General features: G+C 42.5%; 1 protein-coding gene across 4 annotated transcripts in view; it reads left to right on the top strand.

The window, feature by feature from the left end:
* Positions 1 to 11,823, top strand: part of senp6a (SUMO specific peptidase 6a) — a 74,114-nt gene extending 62,291 nt beyond the window's left edge. For all 4 annotated transcript variants that reach the window (XM_052012856.1, XM_052012855.1, XM_052012854.1 and 1 more), the window contains 4 exons: positions 506 to 585; positions 5,002 to 5,070; positions 5,175 to 5,325; positions 9,693 to 11,823. In XM_052012856.1, coding sequence (XP_051868816.1) covers positions 506 to 585; positions 5,002 to 5,070; positions 5,175 to 5,325; positions 9,693 to 9,860 — 468 coding nt within the window. In that variant the 3' untranslated portion in view covers positions 9,861 to 11,823. The remainder of the gene's footprint in view (positions 1 to 505; positions 586 to 5,001; positions 5,071 to 5,174; positions 5,326 to 9,692) is intronic.
* Positions 11,824 to 19,002: the final 7,179 nt, after the last annotated feature.

The raw sequence follows: 19,002 nt of genomic DNA, 5'->3' as shown, positions 1-19,002 counted from the left end.
TTAAAGAAAAGATTGGCTTCTTGCTTTGTAGTTCACCTTGCAGATGCACTTCTACCACCACCACTACCAGCCGAACAAAAAATGAAGATCAAAGCAAAACCACCAGTTCTTGGAAATCTGAAATAAAAAAACAGAAAATGCTAGAAGTACTCAACAGGTCAGGCAGCATCTGTGGAAAGAGAAACAGTTGACACTTCAGGTCTGGGACCCTCATCAGAAATTAAATGTCCCAGACCTGAACTGTTAACTCTACTTCTCTTTCCACAGATGTTGCCTGACTTGCTGAGTGTTTCCAGCATTTTCTGTTTTTATTACCACTTCAACACCATTGGTGTAAAAGTTGGCAATTCAAATTATCAACTTTCATTTGTTTCCCCTTGTCTGAATACCTGTGCTGGTTGGATAGTGGAAGAGAAATTGGTGAGTTTAACTCGTTATATAAAATAATGGTCTTTAGTTTAGAAGGATAGGTTATTCTTGACTTTAACTGTATGCTATTGTTTAGGAGGACAGCAATGATACTGGGAGTATGGCAGAAGACAATTCTTCAGAAAGTGTGCCATGGGGTCAGCAACCTTCTAAACAGTGAGTACTAGAGCCTCAACCAGTGATGTTAAGCATCATTAATCTGTACTCAAGTTCATTGTAGTTTGCTCACAGGCTAATCTTTCATTTACACAATCTTTTACCTTTTGATAATTTTCCTCCTTGTGTTCTAAATAAGGCTTGAGAAAGTTCAGAACATGGTCCTGTTTAGTGTAGTTCATCATTTGCTTTATCCTTTATTCAATTCAGTTGGGTGTATTATCGAAATGACATGGCGAGGACTAAAATTTCAGAAAATGGCTCCGGTTTAGGGAGATCCATGTATCTTGTCTTTTGTGTTCTGGTGAGAATGAAAAATACAATTAAAGCCAAACAAGTAATTCACTACTATTGCAATTAAATTGAGCATTGCACAAAATACATGGAAACTATACTTAACAAGCAACAAATGGATCTTTCCTCTGCCATTGTTCAGCAATTAAACCATCTCATGGAATGCAATGTTTGTTAACTACATGATTAATTCCAGGTATCTTATCAAGCATTGTTATCAATTTATAGGTGATCATTTAGTGTAGTTAGTAGGTATGATCCACCAATGATGTGAAAAATGGTTACATTCGTTCACCAAGACATTTGTCACAAAGTCAAAGTAGAGTTTATTGTCATATGCACAGGTGCAATGGTGAAAAACTTTATTTGCAGCAGCATCACAGGCACATAGCATTAGAGACACAACATTCACAAGAAAAACATAAATAAAGTATAATTATCTTTCTTGTGAAAATTAGAACAGGAAGTCCATTGTAATGCAAAGTGATCAAAGTGGTCATAGTGTTACTATACTGAGGTAGTGATTAAGGTTGTGCAGGTTGGTTCAAGAATCAAGTGATTGAAGGGAAGTAGCTGTTCTTGAACCTGGTACTGTGGGACTTCAGGTACCTTCTACCCAATGGTGGTTGTAAGAAGATGGCATGGCATGGATGATGGGGATCTTTGATGATGGATGTTGCCTTTTTGAGGCAGCATCTCCTGTAGATACTATCGATGGTGGAGAGGGATGTCCCCATGATGTATTGGGCAGAGTCCACTACTCTCTACAGCTGCTTATGTTCCTGCGCATTCGAATTGCTGTACCAGACCATGATGCAACAACAGTGCATCTATAGAACTTTGTTAGAGTCTTTGGTGACATGCCAAACGTCCTTAACTTTCTCTCCAATGAGTAAAGCCCTAGCTCCTTTAGTCTCTCCTCATAATCCATTCTCACTAATCCAGGCAGCATCCTGGTAAATCTCCTCTGTGCCCTTTCCAACGCCTCCACATCCTTCCTATAATGAGGCGACCAGAATTGGACACAGTACTCCAAGTGTGGTCTAACCAGAGTTTTGTAAAGCTGCATTATTACCTCATGGCTCTTAAACTTGATCCCGCAACTTATGAAAGCTAACGTCCCATAAGCTTTCTTAACTACCCTATCCACCTGTGAGGCAACTTTCAGTGATCTGTGGATCTGAACCCCCAGATCCCTCTGCTCCTCCACACTCCCCAGAATCCTGCCATTAACCTTGGAAGTTTGTCCTTCCAAAGTGTACCACCTCACACTTCTCCGGATTGAACTCCATCTGCCACTTCTCAGCCTAGCTCTGCATCCTATCAATATCCCTCTGTAAGCTTCGACAGCCCTCCACACTATCCACAACACCACCGACCTTTGTGTCGTCTGCAAACTTGCTAACCCACCCTTCCACCCCCTCATCTAAGTCATTAATAAATATCACGAAAAGTAAAGGTCCCAGAACCGATCCCTGTGGGACACCACTAGTCACAGCCCTCCAATCCGAATGCACTCCCTCCACCACAACCCGCTGCTTTCTACAGGCAAGCCAATTCTGAATCCACACTGCCAAGCCCCCCTGGATCCCTTGCCCTCTGACCTTCCACATGCCTACCATGTGGAACCTTGTCAAACGCCTTACTAAAATCCATGTAGACCACATCTACTGCACTACCCACATCAATCTTCCTGGTCATCTCCTCAAAGAACCCTAACAGGCTTGTGAGGCAAGATCTTCCCTTCACAAAGCCATGTTGGCTGTCCCTAATTAGTCCATGATTCTCTAAATGCTCATAGATCCTATCTCTAAGAATCCTTTCCAACAGCTTTCCCATCACAGACGTAAAGCTCACTGGTCTGTAATTCCCTGGACTATCCCTACTACGTTTTTTGAATAAGGGAACAACATTTGCCACCCTCCAGTCCTCCGGTACCATTCCTGTGGACAACGAGGACTCAAAGATCCTAGCCAACGGTTCAGCAATCTCCTCCCTCGCCTTGCGAAGCAGCCTGGGGAATATTCCATCAGGCCCCAGGGACTTATCTGTCCTAATATTTTCTAACAGCTCCAACACATCCTCTCTCTTGATATCTGCATGCTCTAGAACATTACTCTTACCAACACTGTCTTCAGTGTCATGAAGACCCCTCTCCTTGGTGAATACTGAGGAGAAGTATTCATTGAGAACCTCACCCACTTCCACAGCTTCCAGGCACATCTTCCCACCTTTGTCTCTAATCGGACCTACCTTTACTCTCATCATCCTTCTGCTCTTTACATATGAGAAAAAAGCCTTGGGATTCTCCTTAACCCTACTCGCCAAAGCCTTTTCATGTCCCCTTCTTGCTCTCCTCAGCCCCTTCTTAAGTTCCTTCCTTGCTACTCTATATTCCTCACGAGCCCTATCTGATCCTTGCTGCCTACACCTTACTGCCTTCTTTTTCCTAACTAGTTGTTCCACCTCTCTTGTCACCCATGGTTCCTTCACCCTGCCATTCTTTCTCTGCCTCACCGGGACAAATTTATTCCTAACATCCTGCAAGAGATCCCTGAACATCGACCACATCTCCATAGTACGTTTCCCTTCAAAAATGTCACCCCAATTTACACTCTCAAGTTCTAGCCTTATAGCCTCATAATTCGCCTTTCCCCAATTAAATATCTTCCCGTCCTCTTTGCTCCTATCCTCGTCCATGACAATGCGAAAGGTTATGGAGCAGTGGTCGCTGTCCCCCAAATGCTCACCCACCGAGAGATCTGTCACCTGAGCTAGAGAACCATGAGTGGCATGGCAGCAGTATAATAAATTGTACAGTCCTGTCACACCCAACCGTGTATGGTGGTGGGCAGTTAAACACCTGATTTAATTAGGAGGAGCCAGCTCTTGGGTTCTGCATTCTCAGTGATACACAAGCTAGAACATAACTGCAAAGATCAAGGAAGAAGTGTCCCCAGCATTCTTCAGATAGGTGTGCTGAGTGGATGGTCCAACCTCTGCATTCTTCTGCAGTTGTCAACATTACAGAAGCTCATCCAGGCAATGTGATACTGAGAAACTGCTCAGGAACTCACTAGTACTAGTCCCATCACAGACAGAAGAGTTGAGCTGCAGAGATGAGGTGAGAGTGACTGCCCGGGACATCATAATCCCAGTCAGTTGACCATCAAACATGAGCAAGGAGTCTTGGTAACTTTGAAGTTGATGTCAGTTGTGGGGAAACTGTCCATTGATTTGAATTGTAACCAGTCTCAAGGAAGGTGGTTGTGAGGTTGGTCATCTCGTTAACAGGATGTTATGGAAGGAGATCCCCAGGGCCTGAGTGCATTCAGCTGCTTCACCAATGACCTTCCCTCTGAGATTAAAGTCTGTCACTACCAGTTTAAAAAGGCAATGCTGGAAATACTCAATGGGTCAAGCAGCTAAAAGCTGACTGTTGACTTCTGCGGGACAAACATGGGTTTTCCAATCCACAAGCAGGTTTGTCAACGGTACTGTTGTCGCTCTTTAATGAACGGGGTGCTGCATGTACAAAGGGAGGTAGGTTAGAGTGAGTACATGCTTATGTGCGTGATTTCCATATATGTGGAGTAGGTCTATTGTCCTGGGGTTCTGATGAAGGGTGTTTGACCTAAAGCGTTAACTGTTTCTCTTTCCACAGATGCAACCTGACCTCCTGAGTTTTTCCAGCATATTCTGTTTTTATTATAGTGGGTCTATTGTGCCAGGTGTTTCACTGCTTGACTCCACAAAGTTTCCAAGGTGCAAGTCAGGAGAGTATGATGAAATATTCTCCACTTGCCTGGATAAGGCAGCAACACAGTGCTGACAGCAGTCTGCTTGTGTGGAAGGTACATTTAGGGCTCTAGTCAATGGTCTGGAAAGAAGTGAATGGATGGCTGGTGGAAGAATGAACTGTTTTATCTGAGGTGCAAAAAGTGACATAATTGGGTAAAGGTATTGCCTTTAGATATCCCATTACGTGAGGAGGCAGGGGTACTTCTAAAAATTCCAGGATATCTGTCAGGATTTATCATTCTCTCTGGACATTTATTACTCACTAAGCAGCCACAGAAAAAACAATCACTTGCAGCTTCGTTCTCTTCATCTTTTTCACAGGCCGTGCATTCTCATCATGGATTCTTTGCGTGGACCAAGTCGTACAAACGTGGTTAAAATTCTGCGAGAGTAAGGGCATTTCTGCAAAGACTTCTTTGTGTCTTTTGAGATTTTGTGCTAAATTCTTGCTGGATTATTTCTATTTCACTGCCACCTCTTGGTGTTGTGAGCAGGTACCTTGAAGTAGAATGGGAAATGAGGAAAGCTAGCAAAAGGTCCTTCACCAAAGACATGATAAAGGGGTCTAATCCTCGTGTTCCTCAGCAAGACAACTTCAGCGACTGTGGTGTATATGTCCTACAGTACGTGGAAAGCTTCTTTGAGGTTGGTATCAGCTTTAATTGTGAGTTGGGGAGCAGGGATTAAATGGTTGCAAAAGGAAGAAGTACTCGGTTTTAATGTACCTCCATAATGATAGCCAGCCACCTTTTGGCTCTCCGTCGACCTCCATCCCCATTAACTTGCAGTGAGGACGCTTCATGGGATGCTCGACACCAGCAATCACCTCACTTGAACAGCCAGCCTGCACACTGGTCATTGATAGTTCATGATTAGCTGGGTCAATCCGGCCTTTGCCCCTGTCCCTGCAAGTGTACAGAAGGTATCTCCGGTATATGGTCGTTGGGCATTGAAGACCTTCCCAACAATGCCAGTAAATGTATTCACTCCACTTGGAAGCCTTTGGCCCATTTGCACGTGTGCACACTAGTATCAAAGAATTTTAAAAAATCAGAATCTAAAACTGTGCAACCCACTGGTCAGAAGATTTCGGATCTGGTTTGAAGGATGTATTGCAGCCTGCAGGTCTAAAATATATTTTTAGCTAAGGCATTCAAGTCCCCAGATGTTCAATATTTTTTTGTTTTAAAACAATTTTGCATTTACCAGGCGTAGACTGAGCCTCTTGTTACTGCCACCATTGTATTCTCTCCTGGTGATCACGTCCCACCCTTCACTCATGTGCTAACCAATCTGATCCTGACCCGAGCCTCTGACCTTGCATTGACACCATCACTAAAGCACTTCCACCTCTGAAACATTTTCTCATCCCTGTGCCAGTTCAACTTCTTGAAACCTTCATTCTTGCCTCTGTAACTTCTAAGCTCAAAAGTTCCCTTCCCCCTGATGGCCTTGATCCTCAGTCCACCCCCCAGATCTGACCTACATTAACAGCACCTCAATTTTAAAATGATCCTTGTTTATGCATAATTAATTGCCCCCTCCTGCTTCAATTTCCTTTCACCCTGCAAGATCTCAGGGTCCCCCCAGTTGCTTGGTCTCGTATTCCAATATTCTCTCCCTTAACATCTCTGCCTTCAAATCAATCCTTAAAACCTACCTCTAACTAAGCTTTTGGTCATCAAAATTAATGTTTTATAATATAGTTCACTATCAGATTTTTGCTTTACAAAGCTGTGAAGTGTCCATGGTGTCTTACAGTATTACTGGTGCTGCCTAAATATTTTTGACAAGAGGTAGCAGCCAAATTGAGAGCCTTTTTGTCCAGTATTTGTACAGTGAAACTTTGATTATCCAGCATCCCAGGGCTTTGGTGCTGGACTGACAGATTTTTCAGATTATTGGATATTAACATAGAACAACACAGGACAGGCCCTTCAGCCCACGATGTGCCGAACTAATTAAACCAATGACGCTTAATTAATCTAATCCCTCTTCCCCACACGTTGACCATATCCCTCCCTTCTCTACATATTCATGTGCCTGTGTCTCTAAAATGCTCCTATGCTGTCTGCTTCCACCACCACCCATGGCAGTGCATTCCAGGCCCCCACCACTTTGTCTAAAAACAATGCCTTGCCCATCTCCTTTTGTACTTTCCCCCTCTCACCTTAAATACATTCCCTCTAGTACTAGACATTTCAATCCTGGGATAAAGATACTGGTTGTCTATCTATGCCTCGTATAATTTTATAAACTTCTATCAAATCTCCCCTCAGTCTCCACCACTCTAGAGAAAACAGCCCCAGTTTGTCCAACCTCTCCTTATAGCATATGTCCTCCACACTAGGCAGCACCTTGGTAAACCTCTGCACCCTCTCCAAAGCCTTCACATACTTCCTATAATGAGGTGACCAGAATTGAACACAATACTCTAAGTGTGGCCTAAGCAGAATTTTATAAAGCTGTAACATAACTTCCTGGCTCTCGAACTCATGCCTCGACTAATAAAGGCAAGCATGACATATGCCGCCTTTACCACCCTATCAACCAGTGCAGCCACTTTTAGGGACCCAGGTACCTGGCCCCCAAGATCTCTCTGTTCATCATTGCTGTTAAGGATCCTGCCATAAACTGTATTCTCCCTTTATATTGGATCTCCCAAACTGCAGCACCTCACACTTGCTCAGATTAAACTCCATCAGCCACTTCTCCACCCAGATCTGCAACTGATCTTAATCCTGCTGTATCCTTTGGCAATCTTCTTTGCAATCCACAACGCTACCAATCTTTGTGTCGTCTACAAACTTTCTCACCCTCCTTACCACATTTTCATCCAAGTCTTGTGTATATATAGCAAAGGTCCCAGGACAGCTCTCTGTGGAACACCACAAGTCACAGATCTCCATCCAGAATATGACCTATCCACCACTACCCTCTTCTATAGGCAAGCCAAATTTGGATCCAATCAGCCGAGGCACTGTGGATCCCATGTATCCTAATTTTCTGGATGAGCCTACCACACGGGATGTTATTGAATGTCTTACTGAAATCCATGTGTACACCATCCACTGCTTTACCTTCATCAATCACCTTCATCACCTCCTCAAAAAAACTCAGATTAGTCAGACATGACCTGCCCCGCACAAAGCCATGCTGTCTGTCCCTAATTAGACCATGCTTCTCCAAATGCTCATAAATTCTCTCCCTAAGAATCCTCTCCAGTAGCTTCCCTACCACTGATGTGAGACTCACCAGTCTATAGTTTCCAGGATTATCCCTTTTCCCTTTTTTGAACAACTTTAGCTATCTACCAGTTCTCTGACACCACACCTGTGGCAAGCGATGATACAAAGATCTTGGTCAAGGCCCCGGCAATCTCATCTCTTGCCTCTCTCAATGACCTGGGGTATATCCCATCAGTCTCTGGAGACTTTTCCACCTTAATGTTTTTCAAGAGACTTAACGCTACCTCTTTCCTAATCTCAAAATGCACCAGCATTTTAGCATGCTCCATTCTGACCTCACTATTTTCTACATCCTTCTCAGTAAATACTGACACAAAGTACTGATTTAGGATCTTGCCCACATCCTCCACCCCTAAGCACAAGTTCCCTCTTTTATCCTTGAGCGGTTCTCCCTCTCCCTAGTTATCCTCTTGCTCTTGATGTATGTGTAGAATCCCTTGGGATTCTCTTTAATCCGACTCACCAAGGATTTTTCTTGACCCGTTCTACCTCTTCTAAGTCCCTTCGTGACTTCCCTTCTGGCTCCTTTATAGTCCTCAAGCGCCCTGTTCGATTCCAGCTCCCTAAGCCTTACGGATGCTTCCTCCTCCTCCTTGACTAAATTAATTACCCTCTCTCATCATCCAAGGTTCCTGTAGCTCGCCGTCCTTGTCCTTTCCTCTAACTGGAACAAACTAGTCCTGAACTCTGTGCAGCTGGTCTTTAACCAACCTCCACATGTCAGATGTGGATTTGACTGAAAACAGCTCTTCCCAATTAACTCTCCCTAGGTCCTGTCTGATGCCCTCATAATTTGCCCTCCCCCAATTTAATACTCTCCTGCAAAGTCCATTCTTATCCTTATAACTATCTTAAAGCTTTAGGAGTTGTGATGACTGTTTCCCAAGTGTTCACCCACTGAAAGGTCAGTCACCTGGCCAGGCTCATTCCCCAGTACAAGATCCAGTATATCCTCCCCTCTAGTTGGTCTATCCACACACTGCTTCAAGAAAATTTCTTGGACACCTAACAAATTTTGCCCCATCTAAACCTTTTGCACTAAGGAGTTCCTTGTGAATGTTGGGGAAGTTGAAGCCGCCCACAGTGACAACCCTGTTGTTTTTGCTCCTTTCCATCATCTGCCCACGTATCTGCTCCTCAGTGTCCCTATGGCTATTTGGGGGTCCATTAGTATAAACCCATCAGAGTGATGGCACTTTTCTTATTTTTGAATTCTACCCATACAGACTCAGTTGACAAAGCCCTGCATTTCTTCCCATCTGAATGCAGCTGGTACATTGTCCCTGACTAGTAATGGAACCCCTCCCTATATCTTCTAAAACATTGAAACCCTGGAACATTAAGCAGCCAGTCCTGTCCCTCTCTCAACCGGGTCTCTGTAATTGCCACAACATCATAGTTCCATATTATTCCTATTAGTACTCTAATTCATTTTTAATTTACTTTTATGAAATGTGTAATGAATTTTCTGGTGAGTTTAAAGGGAGTGCAGGAAATTGGGGCCCTGATAAACTTAAAGGGAGCATGGGCACAGAACCCAGTGAGTTTAAAGGGAGTGCGGGCATCAGCACCCAGTGAGCCAGATGCTGAACTATTTGGAATTTCTGAATAATTGGATAGCAGATGATCAGAGTTTTACTGTATAGAAGTTTTAAAAGCACTGTCTAGTATTAGTATTTGCGGCAGGATGCTGACTCTTTCTGCCCACTCCCCTTCGTGTGCTTCTCTGTTGAAATAATATTTGCCACACCTTGCCGTTCACAGAACCCGATTCCAAGTTTTGAGCTGCCCATGAACCTGATGGACTGGTTTCCTCAGCAACAAGTTAAAAAGAAACGAGAAGAAATCCGCAATGTAATCCTTAAACTGTGCGAGACACAAAGCAGAGGGAAAAAAGGGCAGGAACTCAAAGCAACAGAGGCACCTTCATGAGCAATGCTAACCAAGACGGACCTCTGACGGAAGATGCCTTTATCGGTTACAGGATTCTGTTGCACTAATGCAGAAATGATTGGATTTGTTCTAGTGTAGGTTTCCACAGAAGGATAAATACCCAGTGTGCCATTGACCTTTTCAGAACATTGTTTGATGCACACGTCTCCATTTTACAGCCACCCAAATGAATGTTTATGTACTGTTATAAATATAACAAACTGTACATATGTTCATAAACAGATTTTGCAGCATTTGTGATCAGTTTTCACTGTTTGGGTTAGTGAGCATTTTGGTATGTATTTTTGTTAAAAGTAATTGGATAGCTACTTATAAGTATGATTAAAAGTTATTGTAGTATTAAATGGACTGGGCAAATTTCTTATTTCTTTTTGCCGAGTTTCTCGATGGATTTTCCTCCCCTCCTCACATGAATGAATTTTCTCCTTGCTGGGCTATGGTTCCAAGGTGTGCTTCAGTCCAAAGTCCCCAGGATGGGGATTACCCAATCCTGTTCTCGCCCCATTCCGTGTGTGCAAGCTTCCCACACTGATCACTAAAGAGCAGCTTTCAGAGCTTGTATCTCCTCCTTTAACCCACAGGTACTGAGGCCAAAGTGCAGCGCTGCCTGAGATCACCTGATTCTCACATTGAGCATCAAACCTTCTTGAACTGCGTGGTTGATTGAATTAATTTAACCTTTTTTAAGAGCAACTGGCTTGATATCATCAGTCATCTGTGAGGGCACTTATTGTGGTTGTAAATAGTTTTTGGAGGACTGGAGTTTGAGTTGTGGCCTCCAGGTAAAGAGCTGTCTGTGGCACCATACCTCAGCAAGTACCCCAGCATTTCCTAGGAGGACGGGAGGAGAGAAAAAATTGGTAAGCAAGGAAGTGAGGGATGGGGTGGGTGGGGGCGAAGGTGCAAATTTAAAGCAAGCAAGTGCCTTCATAAAGAACTCTTTTAGGTGATTGGTGTAAAATTATACATCTTTAGAATGTGTTATTCCAATTAAATCAGATATTAGTGTCTTCCCTTACAGAAGAATGGCAAAACCTTGTGAAAAAAATTCCACGGAGTCGATGTTCACTGAAACCAAAACCTTTTAAACCATTTCTTCAGTGCTACTTAGTGTAGATTCAGTCCGTTTTGTCTAATTTTACAGCTCCATGGCATTGAAGCTGTCTATATTCAGAGGTCTATTTAATCCAGCATTTGGAAATCAACTGAATATATTGCAGCTTTTCCTGCTTCTCTGCAACAATACCTCAGAATATTTATGCACATCGTAGTTGCTCTGTTTGTATGTGAGCTGATTTTCTGTAAATGCAGATTTGAAACTGTATGTGTACTGATGTATGCAACATGTCTATGCTTTAATTATATTTCATCTTCCTGCTGCTACAATCAGAATTGCCTCACTAATGCATTATTTAATCTGCAAGAATGGCACTGAAATATGGGAACAGTTACTGATCTATTTGCACAGAAGTCACTTGGTTTTGATTTTAAAATGTTCCTTTATTGTAAGGGTGTCAACTTTGGGATTCCTTTTTATTTATGTAAAAAAATTCTTGGGAGCAGCAAAAACTATCTTGTGAAGTGAATTGAAAATGCATGGCATGTGCCAGCAGCAATTGGTCTGGCTGGAAGACATTGGAGGTGAGAGGAAAGGGGAGGCAAACAGGTGAAGTTACTTTTCTTAATTCCTAGCCAGAAACTCTTTGGTAGAGTGCCTTGTGTCAAAGCAAATGCAATGTTCTCCCAGTTCAGTCCTCTGTAATGGTCACTGTCCAACCTTGTGTAAGTCGGGAAAATCAGAGTCACCCCTGGGCACAGACGAGAGCATGTTTTCCATTTCTGCAGAATGGAAATTGATGGATACAATATCTTATTTGTTGCACCAGTCACTTTTTAGGTAGGCTGGAACATTAATCACTCAATATTACAGCAGTATTTACATGTTTTCCCCTTCAATAAATTTCAAAAACAAAAATGACAAGATCAAAGTATTTTCTCTATTGTGGATTAATATGTTTGTTAGTTGTCTGGCAAGGTATCTTCTTTGTTACAATGTCTCAACTTGAAGCTATGTGGAAAAGAGCCAACGTTGTTGAGATGTTGATGCCCTTTTTGATATTTTTGACTTTATGCCAAACTTCCTTTTCCATCCATTGCTCAGGCATGCCCTTGTCATATTTGCAAATATTAATGTTCTGATTTAAGCTGACTGCTTGCCAACCCCCTCCACCCCCCCCCCCCCCCCCCAGCCTCAAAATATCATTCCAACAGTTAACAGGTAAATAGGAATGTTCTGTAAGTGCACTGTGCATTTACCCACCAGAATGCTCCCTGTTACTGGGGCTTGAGCATGGTCCACCAACTTGCCATGGAGATGGTTGTGGGACCGAGCACTCAGTTAGGTTTATGGTTTCTCTAGCTGTCCTCGAAGTTGATAGCAAGCGGTCTAACTGGCGGAGGGGTTGTCTGAAGGGCTACATAACAATGCCGACGCACTCCAGCAGCAGTCTGGGTGGTGGACTGATGAAGTTGAATCATTGCCCATAGTACATACCTTCTTCATTACTACACATTGTTCCAGTTGGTTACTTCATATAGTCTCCTTTTCGGCCAGTAGTGGATTCTGCTGTCAAGTGCTTTAATTTTTATGTGCTGTAAATGCTACAACTTTATTTGTAGGAAGTCTGTTCGGTCTTCAAACTGTTAATTCCAAATTGGCACCAAGACCCATGTTTGTGAATTAAGCAGTCACTTTTTTAAAAAAAAAGACGTGTTCAACAACTGACTGAATTTATCTTGTGATATCAGAAAGAACCTCATCCAAACAGGACTGAAAATCAGTCAGTTAGATTTGCATTTGTTTTATTGACTAGCCTGAAAGTTACCAGGAAGAGTCTACAAAAATGCTTTACGTTGAGCATTATTTGCCAGTTTATGAATAATCCTGGATGTTTGTGGATCTGTCCTGTTTGCATGTTCCTCTTTCTACATGCAGTTCACCCAATATCCATTGTTACATCAGCATGTTTTGAATTCAGAAAGTTAGCTTATTGTTCTGGAGCTCATCCCTGTTCTGTGTATGGAAACTTCTCCATAGCTCATATTTTCTGCCATACAATTGCCATCCCAATCATTCCGAATGGGACTATAATGTTACTTGTCCTCCTTTTGGGAGAGGTGCATTTCAGGCAAAAGGTAACTTCACAAGGATAGCATTGTTGACTCTGTGGTGAATTAGGTCTTCACCAGTCATTCACAGTGAATTGCCAACAGTTTACAGATTGAATGGAAAAGCAAGCTTGGTGGGGTAGTACCAATGACCAATATAGAAGTTGGGATGTTATGTTGCAGTTGTTCAAGATGTTGAGAGACCATATTTTGGAATATTGTGTTCAGTTTTGGTCACCCTGCTGTAGGAAAGATGCCACTATGCTGGAAAGAGGGCAGAGGAGATTAGGAGGATGTTGCCAGGACTCGAGGGACTGAGTTATGGAGAGATGTTGAGCAGGTTGGGACTGTTCTCACTGGCGTGTAGGAAAATGAAGGATGATCTTAAAGGTGTATAAAATCTTGAGAGGCATAGATAGGGTGAATGCACACAGTCTTTTTCCTAGAGTTGATCAAAAAATAGAGGGCATTGGTTTAAGGTGAGAGGGCAGAGATGTAATACGAACCTGAGGGGCAACTTTGCCACCCAGGGCCGGTCAGTGTATGGAATGAGCTGCCAGAGGAAGTGGTTGAGGCAGGTACAGTAGCAACATTTAAAGGGTACTTGGACATGTTCATGCATAGGAAAGGTTTAGGGATATGGGCCAAACATGGGCAAATGGGATTAGCTTGGGTGGGAACCTTGGTTGGCATGGACTAGTTGGGTTGAAGGGCCTGTTTCTGTGCTATATTATTCTATGACCAAGTTTACCCCCTCCCATGAAGTTGAAAAAAATTACAAGAAGGCGCATCTTCCAAGATGGTTCCTGTGAACCTGTGCAATAGGCAGAATGTTTAGAGTGACTTCCCTTTGAGAACAGCCTACAAAAATGATCTAACGGATGTGGTAAAGGTTAAACTACTGATCAGGTGAGTGTGGTCTTTCTGGTCATGTGTTAGAAGTACCAACAGATAAAAACAGATGTAAATAGAAAGCATTGAAGATCATGGGGAGCTGTGTTTCTTAGAAATAAACTTGGTTTTATTCTATTCATTAGGATACTTTGAAGTACTTCACATCCATTGAAGCCAGTTGTTGAAACACAGCACACACTTCACACCCACAAAACAGCAATGTGTTAATCTGCTTTAATGATGCTAAAGTAGGAAGAATGCTGGAGACCACAGCTGCTCTCCTCTTTTAGAGCACTGTGAGAGGGCAGACAAAAGCTTGGGTTAATGGCTGATCACACAGGTGGGAGTGTGACCCCTCTGTCCTGTGTTGGTGCTAATCTAGCCTTTGTTCTTGTTTGGAGTGGAACCTGAACCACTTGGAGGTGATGTTGTCACCTACTGAAGAGCATGTGAAATGTCAAATCTGGGAAAGAAATCAGTCCCATCGTGATGTAGAAACTACTTTGCTAGATGTGCCCAAATAATCTGATGTGAATATAACCCATGCTAGTAGTCTGGTCCAATCTTGAGTTTTGTCCTTGTTCCTCAGACCAACTTGCACCATGTTTTGATGATGCAACCTCATTGCCACTTTGTTAGTCTGTATGCCTTTCTCGTTTCCAATAGTGTTGTACTCATGACCACAGTTTGAATTTGATATCAAATACCTAATTTATCCAAGTGCTTTAAATCCATTGAAGCTTTGGTTATGAAAACAGTGTTGCATAGTTCATATGGACTTGGCGGACATGTGGTAAAAAATCAGATAAAAATTTGGATTGATTTAGGAGGATAATTCTGGTTATTCCAGCTCTCTATTGCACTCCATTGTTTTATATCCTGATGTTTGTTCCCTCAGCTTTGAATGTGGTCATTCTTAGTGATTTCATCAGCGTACTCCACTTAAACTTAAAATGTAAAAACAAGAATGATTAAAGGTGTCAGCTGCATAAGACTGAAATCGAGTCCTCATTTGAATTAAGCTACTTGTCAGAAGGTGAATCACTCAAAGTGTCCCCAAAAGCCTTTCCACCATCTGTGAGGCACAAGTTGTATTTCCTGTGTCTAAGGCCATATTTGCCCTGTAGTTGAAGCCATTCCCCACGCCTGATGTTGGTTTCCATGTGACTGAGCCAAATATCTTTGTTCTGATGGTTGTCACAGTCAATGTGGGCTGAAGGGCCTGTTCCTGTGCTGTACTGTTCTATCCTCTAATTCTCACTAGTTGTATACAATGCACTGCATCAGGATAACATGCCTTGGAGCATTACAGAGCTAATGCTATTGCAGTATTGTATATTACACAGGAGGCATGAGACCAATATCTACCAGTTAGTAGATGCAAAGTTTTCAACCTGAAAGTAAATATATGACTTACCCACTCCATGACTATCACTTCCTTTGCATCAGACACCATTTAAGTAGGTTATAATCTGTGATGCAGAATTTTATATAATAAGGGCTACACTGGGCAGTTTGCACCTTTTAGTGCCTAGGCCTGAAAATTGTGCACAGCATCGGCTGAAGCTCTCTGCTGGAAGTCAAAAGGATCATCCCTATAGTGTGTCTGGTGTAAAATTGATATGCAGGTGCTACAAATGGCAACTAATGCCATTTATGTAGCTGCTATACTTATTCAGATGTTACATCAATAATTACCACTGCTTCTATTACCAATACAACTGAAGCCAATCTCGAATATCAACTCTGTTTTGGTGAGTGTGCCATTAATACCATTTATTTCCGTGTGTGTCAGGTAACCAGAGATGGAGGAGCACCGGAATGAGAGCAGGCCTTCTGCCCTCATGACTTCTATCATTTCAGTTGATAGGTGACCTGTACCTCAACTCCATTTGCTGTCTTAACTCCTTACTTGTTATCCTTATCTGACCAGAGTTAATTTCCTGTAATGTACACTGAACTTTTCCTTCTTCTAAAGTTAGCCCCTGGCTTCCCAGTAAATGATGTTTCCCTTAGATTGGACCTAGTTGGACAGTAGAGGTAGAACATGAAGGTGGACTGAGAAATCCAGCAAGGTGGTAGATCTCAGGAGAGTGAGTTGTGGAATGTCTAGGGGACGGCTTTTGGAGCAACTTGTTGATGAGCCCACCAGGGGATCGGCTGTTTTGGATTGGGTGCTGTGTAATGAACCAGAGGTGATTAGGGAACTAAAGGTAAAGGAACCATTAGGAACTAGTGATCACAATACGATTGAGTTCAGTTTCAAATTTGAGAAGGAGAAGCTGATAACTGGTGTATTGATATTTCAGTGGAACAAAGGAAATTACAGTGGCATGAGAGAGGAAACTGGCCCAATTGATTGGAAGTGTAAGCTAGCTGGAGGGACGGCGGAGCAGAAATGAATGGAATTTCTACAAGAAATAGGAAAATGCAGGATAAATGTATTCCAAGAAAAAAAGGTTTTGAATGGGGAAAAAAGGCACAAATTTGGATAACGAGAGAGGTGAAGGCTAAAATAAAAGCAAAAGGGAGGGCATACAAGGAAGCAAAAATTAGTGGGAAAACAGAAGACTGGGAAACTTTTAAAAAACCCGCAGAAAGAAACTGAGAAGGTCATTAGGAAAGAAAAGATGAATTATAAAAGGAAGTTGGCAGATAATATTTGAAAGGATACTAGAGTTTTAGAAGTAAAAGAGAGAGACGGGTTGATAACAACGGTGTGGGAGAGATTATAATGATGATAAAGGGATGGCAGAAGAACTAAATGAGTATTTTGCATCAGTCTTCACTATGGAGGACATCAGCAATATACCAGATAGTCAGGAGTCTCAAGGGATGGAACTGAGTTCAGTTAAGATTACTAGAGAGAAGGTGCTAGGGAAGCTAAATGGGCTAAAGACAGACAAGTCTGGACCGGAGATGAGGTGCATCCCTGGGTTCTGAAGGAGGTGGCTTTAGAGATAGTGGAAGCATTGGTGATAATTTTCCAGGAATCGTAGACTCCGGCATGGTTCCGAAGGACTGGAGGGTCGCAAATGTAGTTTCACTGTATAAGAAAGGTGGAGGCAGCATAAAGGAAATTACAGACCTATTAGTCTGACGTCAGTGGTGCGAGAGTTATTAGAATCGATCCTCAAGGATGAGGTTATGGAATACCTAGAGGTGCAAGGCAAGATAGGTCCAAGCCAACATGGTTTTGTGAAGGGAAGATCCTGCCTGACCAACCTATTGGAGTTTTTTGAGGAAATCTCAGGGTAGATAAGGGAGAGGCTGTGGATGTTGTGTATTTAGACTTTCAAAAGGCCTTTGACAAGGTGCCACACAAGAGGCTGATTAATAAGATGAGAGCTCATGGAATTACAGGTAGGATAACAGAAGGGGTGGAGCATTGCTTTCTGCCAACCAGCCAAAGGGTAGGAGTAAAAGGATCCTGTTCTGGTTGGCTACCAGTTACTAGTGGTGGTCCGCAGGGGTCAGTGTTGGGGCCGCTTCTTTTTACCCTGTACATTAACGATTTGGATGATGGAGTAAATGGTTTTGTGGTCAAGTTTGCAGATGACACTAAGATAGGTGGAGGAGTAAAGAGTATTGAGGAGACAGGAAGGTTGCAGAGAGACCTAGATAGTTTAGGAGAATGGACAAGGAAATGGCAGATGAGATTCAATGTTGAGAAATGTGCAGTTGTACACTTTGGAAACAAATAAACGGGCAGATTATTATCTAGATGGGGAGAAGTACAAAGGGACTTGGGGGTACTCATGCAGGATACCCTAAAGGTTAACCACCAGGTCAGATCAGCGGTAAGGAAAGACAATGCTATGTTGGCATTCATTTCGAGAGGTATAGTGTATAAAAGTAGGGAAGTGTTGATGAGGCTCTACGGGGCACTAGTGAGGTCTCATTTGGAATACTGTGTGCAGTTTTGGGCCCCATATCTTAGGAAGGATGTGTTGACGTTGGAGAGGGTTCAGAGGAGATTTACGAGGATGATTCCCGGAATGAAAGGGCTTACATATGATAAGCGTTTGTCGGTTCTTGGAATGTCCTCGCTGGAGTACAGAAGAATGAGAGGGGACCTCATAGAAACATTTAAAATGTTGAAAGGACTGGACAGAGTAGATGTGGCCAAGCTGTTTTCCTTGGTGGGTGAGTCCAGGACCAGAGGGCACAATCTTAGAATTAGAGGGTACTGGTTTAAGACAGAGATGAGGAGAAATTTCTTTAGCCAGAGGGTAGCGAATTTATGGAATTCCTTGCCACGTACAGCAGTGGAGGCCAGATCATTGGGGGCATTTGAGGAGATAGACATCTAATTAGTCAAGGTCTATGCTTCTATGGTATCAAGGGATATGGGGATAAGGCTGAAAACTGGGGTTAGAATAGTTTTTTTTCCTGATGGAGCAGACTCTCCCCCCCCCCCACCCCCATTTCTCATTTCTTTTTCCCTTTCCTTTGGAGCAGACTCAATGGGCTGAATGGCCTACTTCTGCTCCCTTGTCTTGTGATAACAATCCCAGGTATGCATCCTTTTTTGTCCCCAAATAAAATTGATGTGAGTTGGGAATAAGTTGCACTGGGTCGTGGAGGGAACAAAATGCAGCTAGTGCAGACTAATTACACTTTAATTACAAATAAATAGGATTTAATAAAACGTGAACAACTCTTTTTATGCTTTCCTGACAGAGTACAGGTAATCTTGCAAGCATATTGGCAGATAACTCCATAATGATTTTATTTTGAAAGCATTGTGGTACAGTACACAGGTATCAAGTGACCACCTAATTAAAATTACCTGCTGTGTTGTCTTTCATGGCTGGATAGAATAACAGCAAAATAAATGCTATGAATAAGCTTAGATTTCCACACAGTTTAAAAAATGCATGAAGCCCAGGTGGACATTTGTTGGTTGTTTCTTTACTATTACCTAATGCAGTTTAGCTTGCATTACACTTCTACCTAATTTCATCAAAGTGGCAAAGGCCAGGAAAAATTGAGTCTAGTTTTGCTATCTCTTGGTTTACATAAATATTGGTTATAATAAATGGCCATATAGATTAAC

Source organism: Pristis pectinata, chromosome 3, assembly GCF_009764475.1.
Source record: "Pristis pectinata isolate sPriPec2 chromosome 3, sPriPec2.1.pri, whole genome shotgun sequence".
Lineage (NCBI taxonomy): Eukaryota > Metazoa > Chordata > Chondrichthyes > Rhinopristiformes > Pristidae > Pristis > Pristis pectinata.
This window is presented reverse-complemented; position numbering and strand designations above follow the sequence as displayed.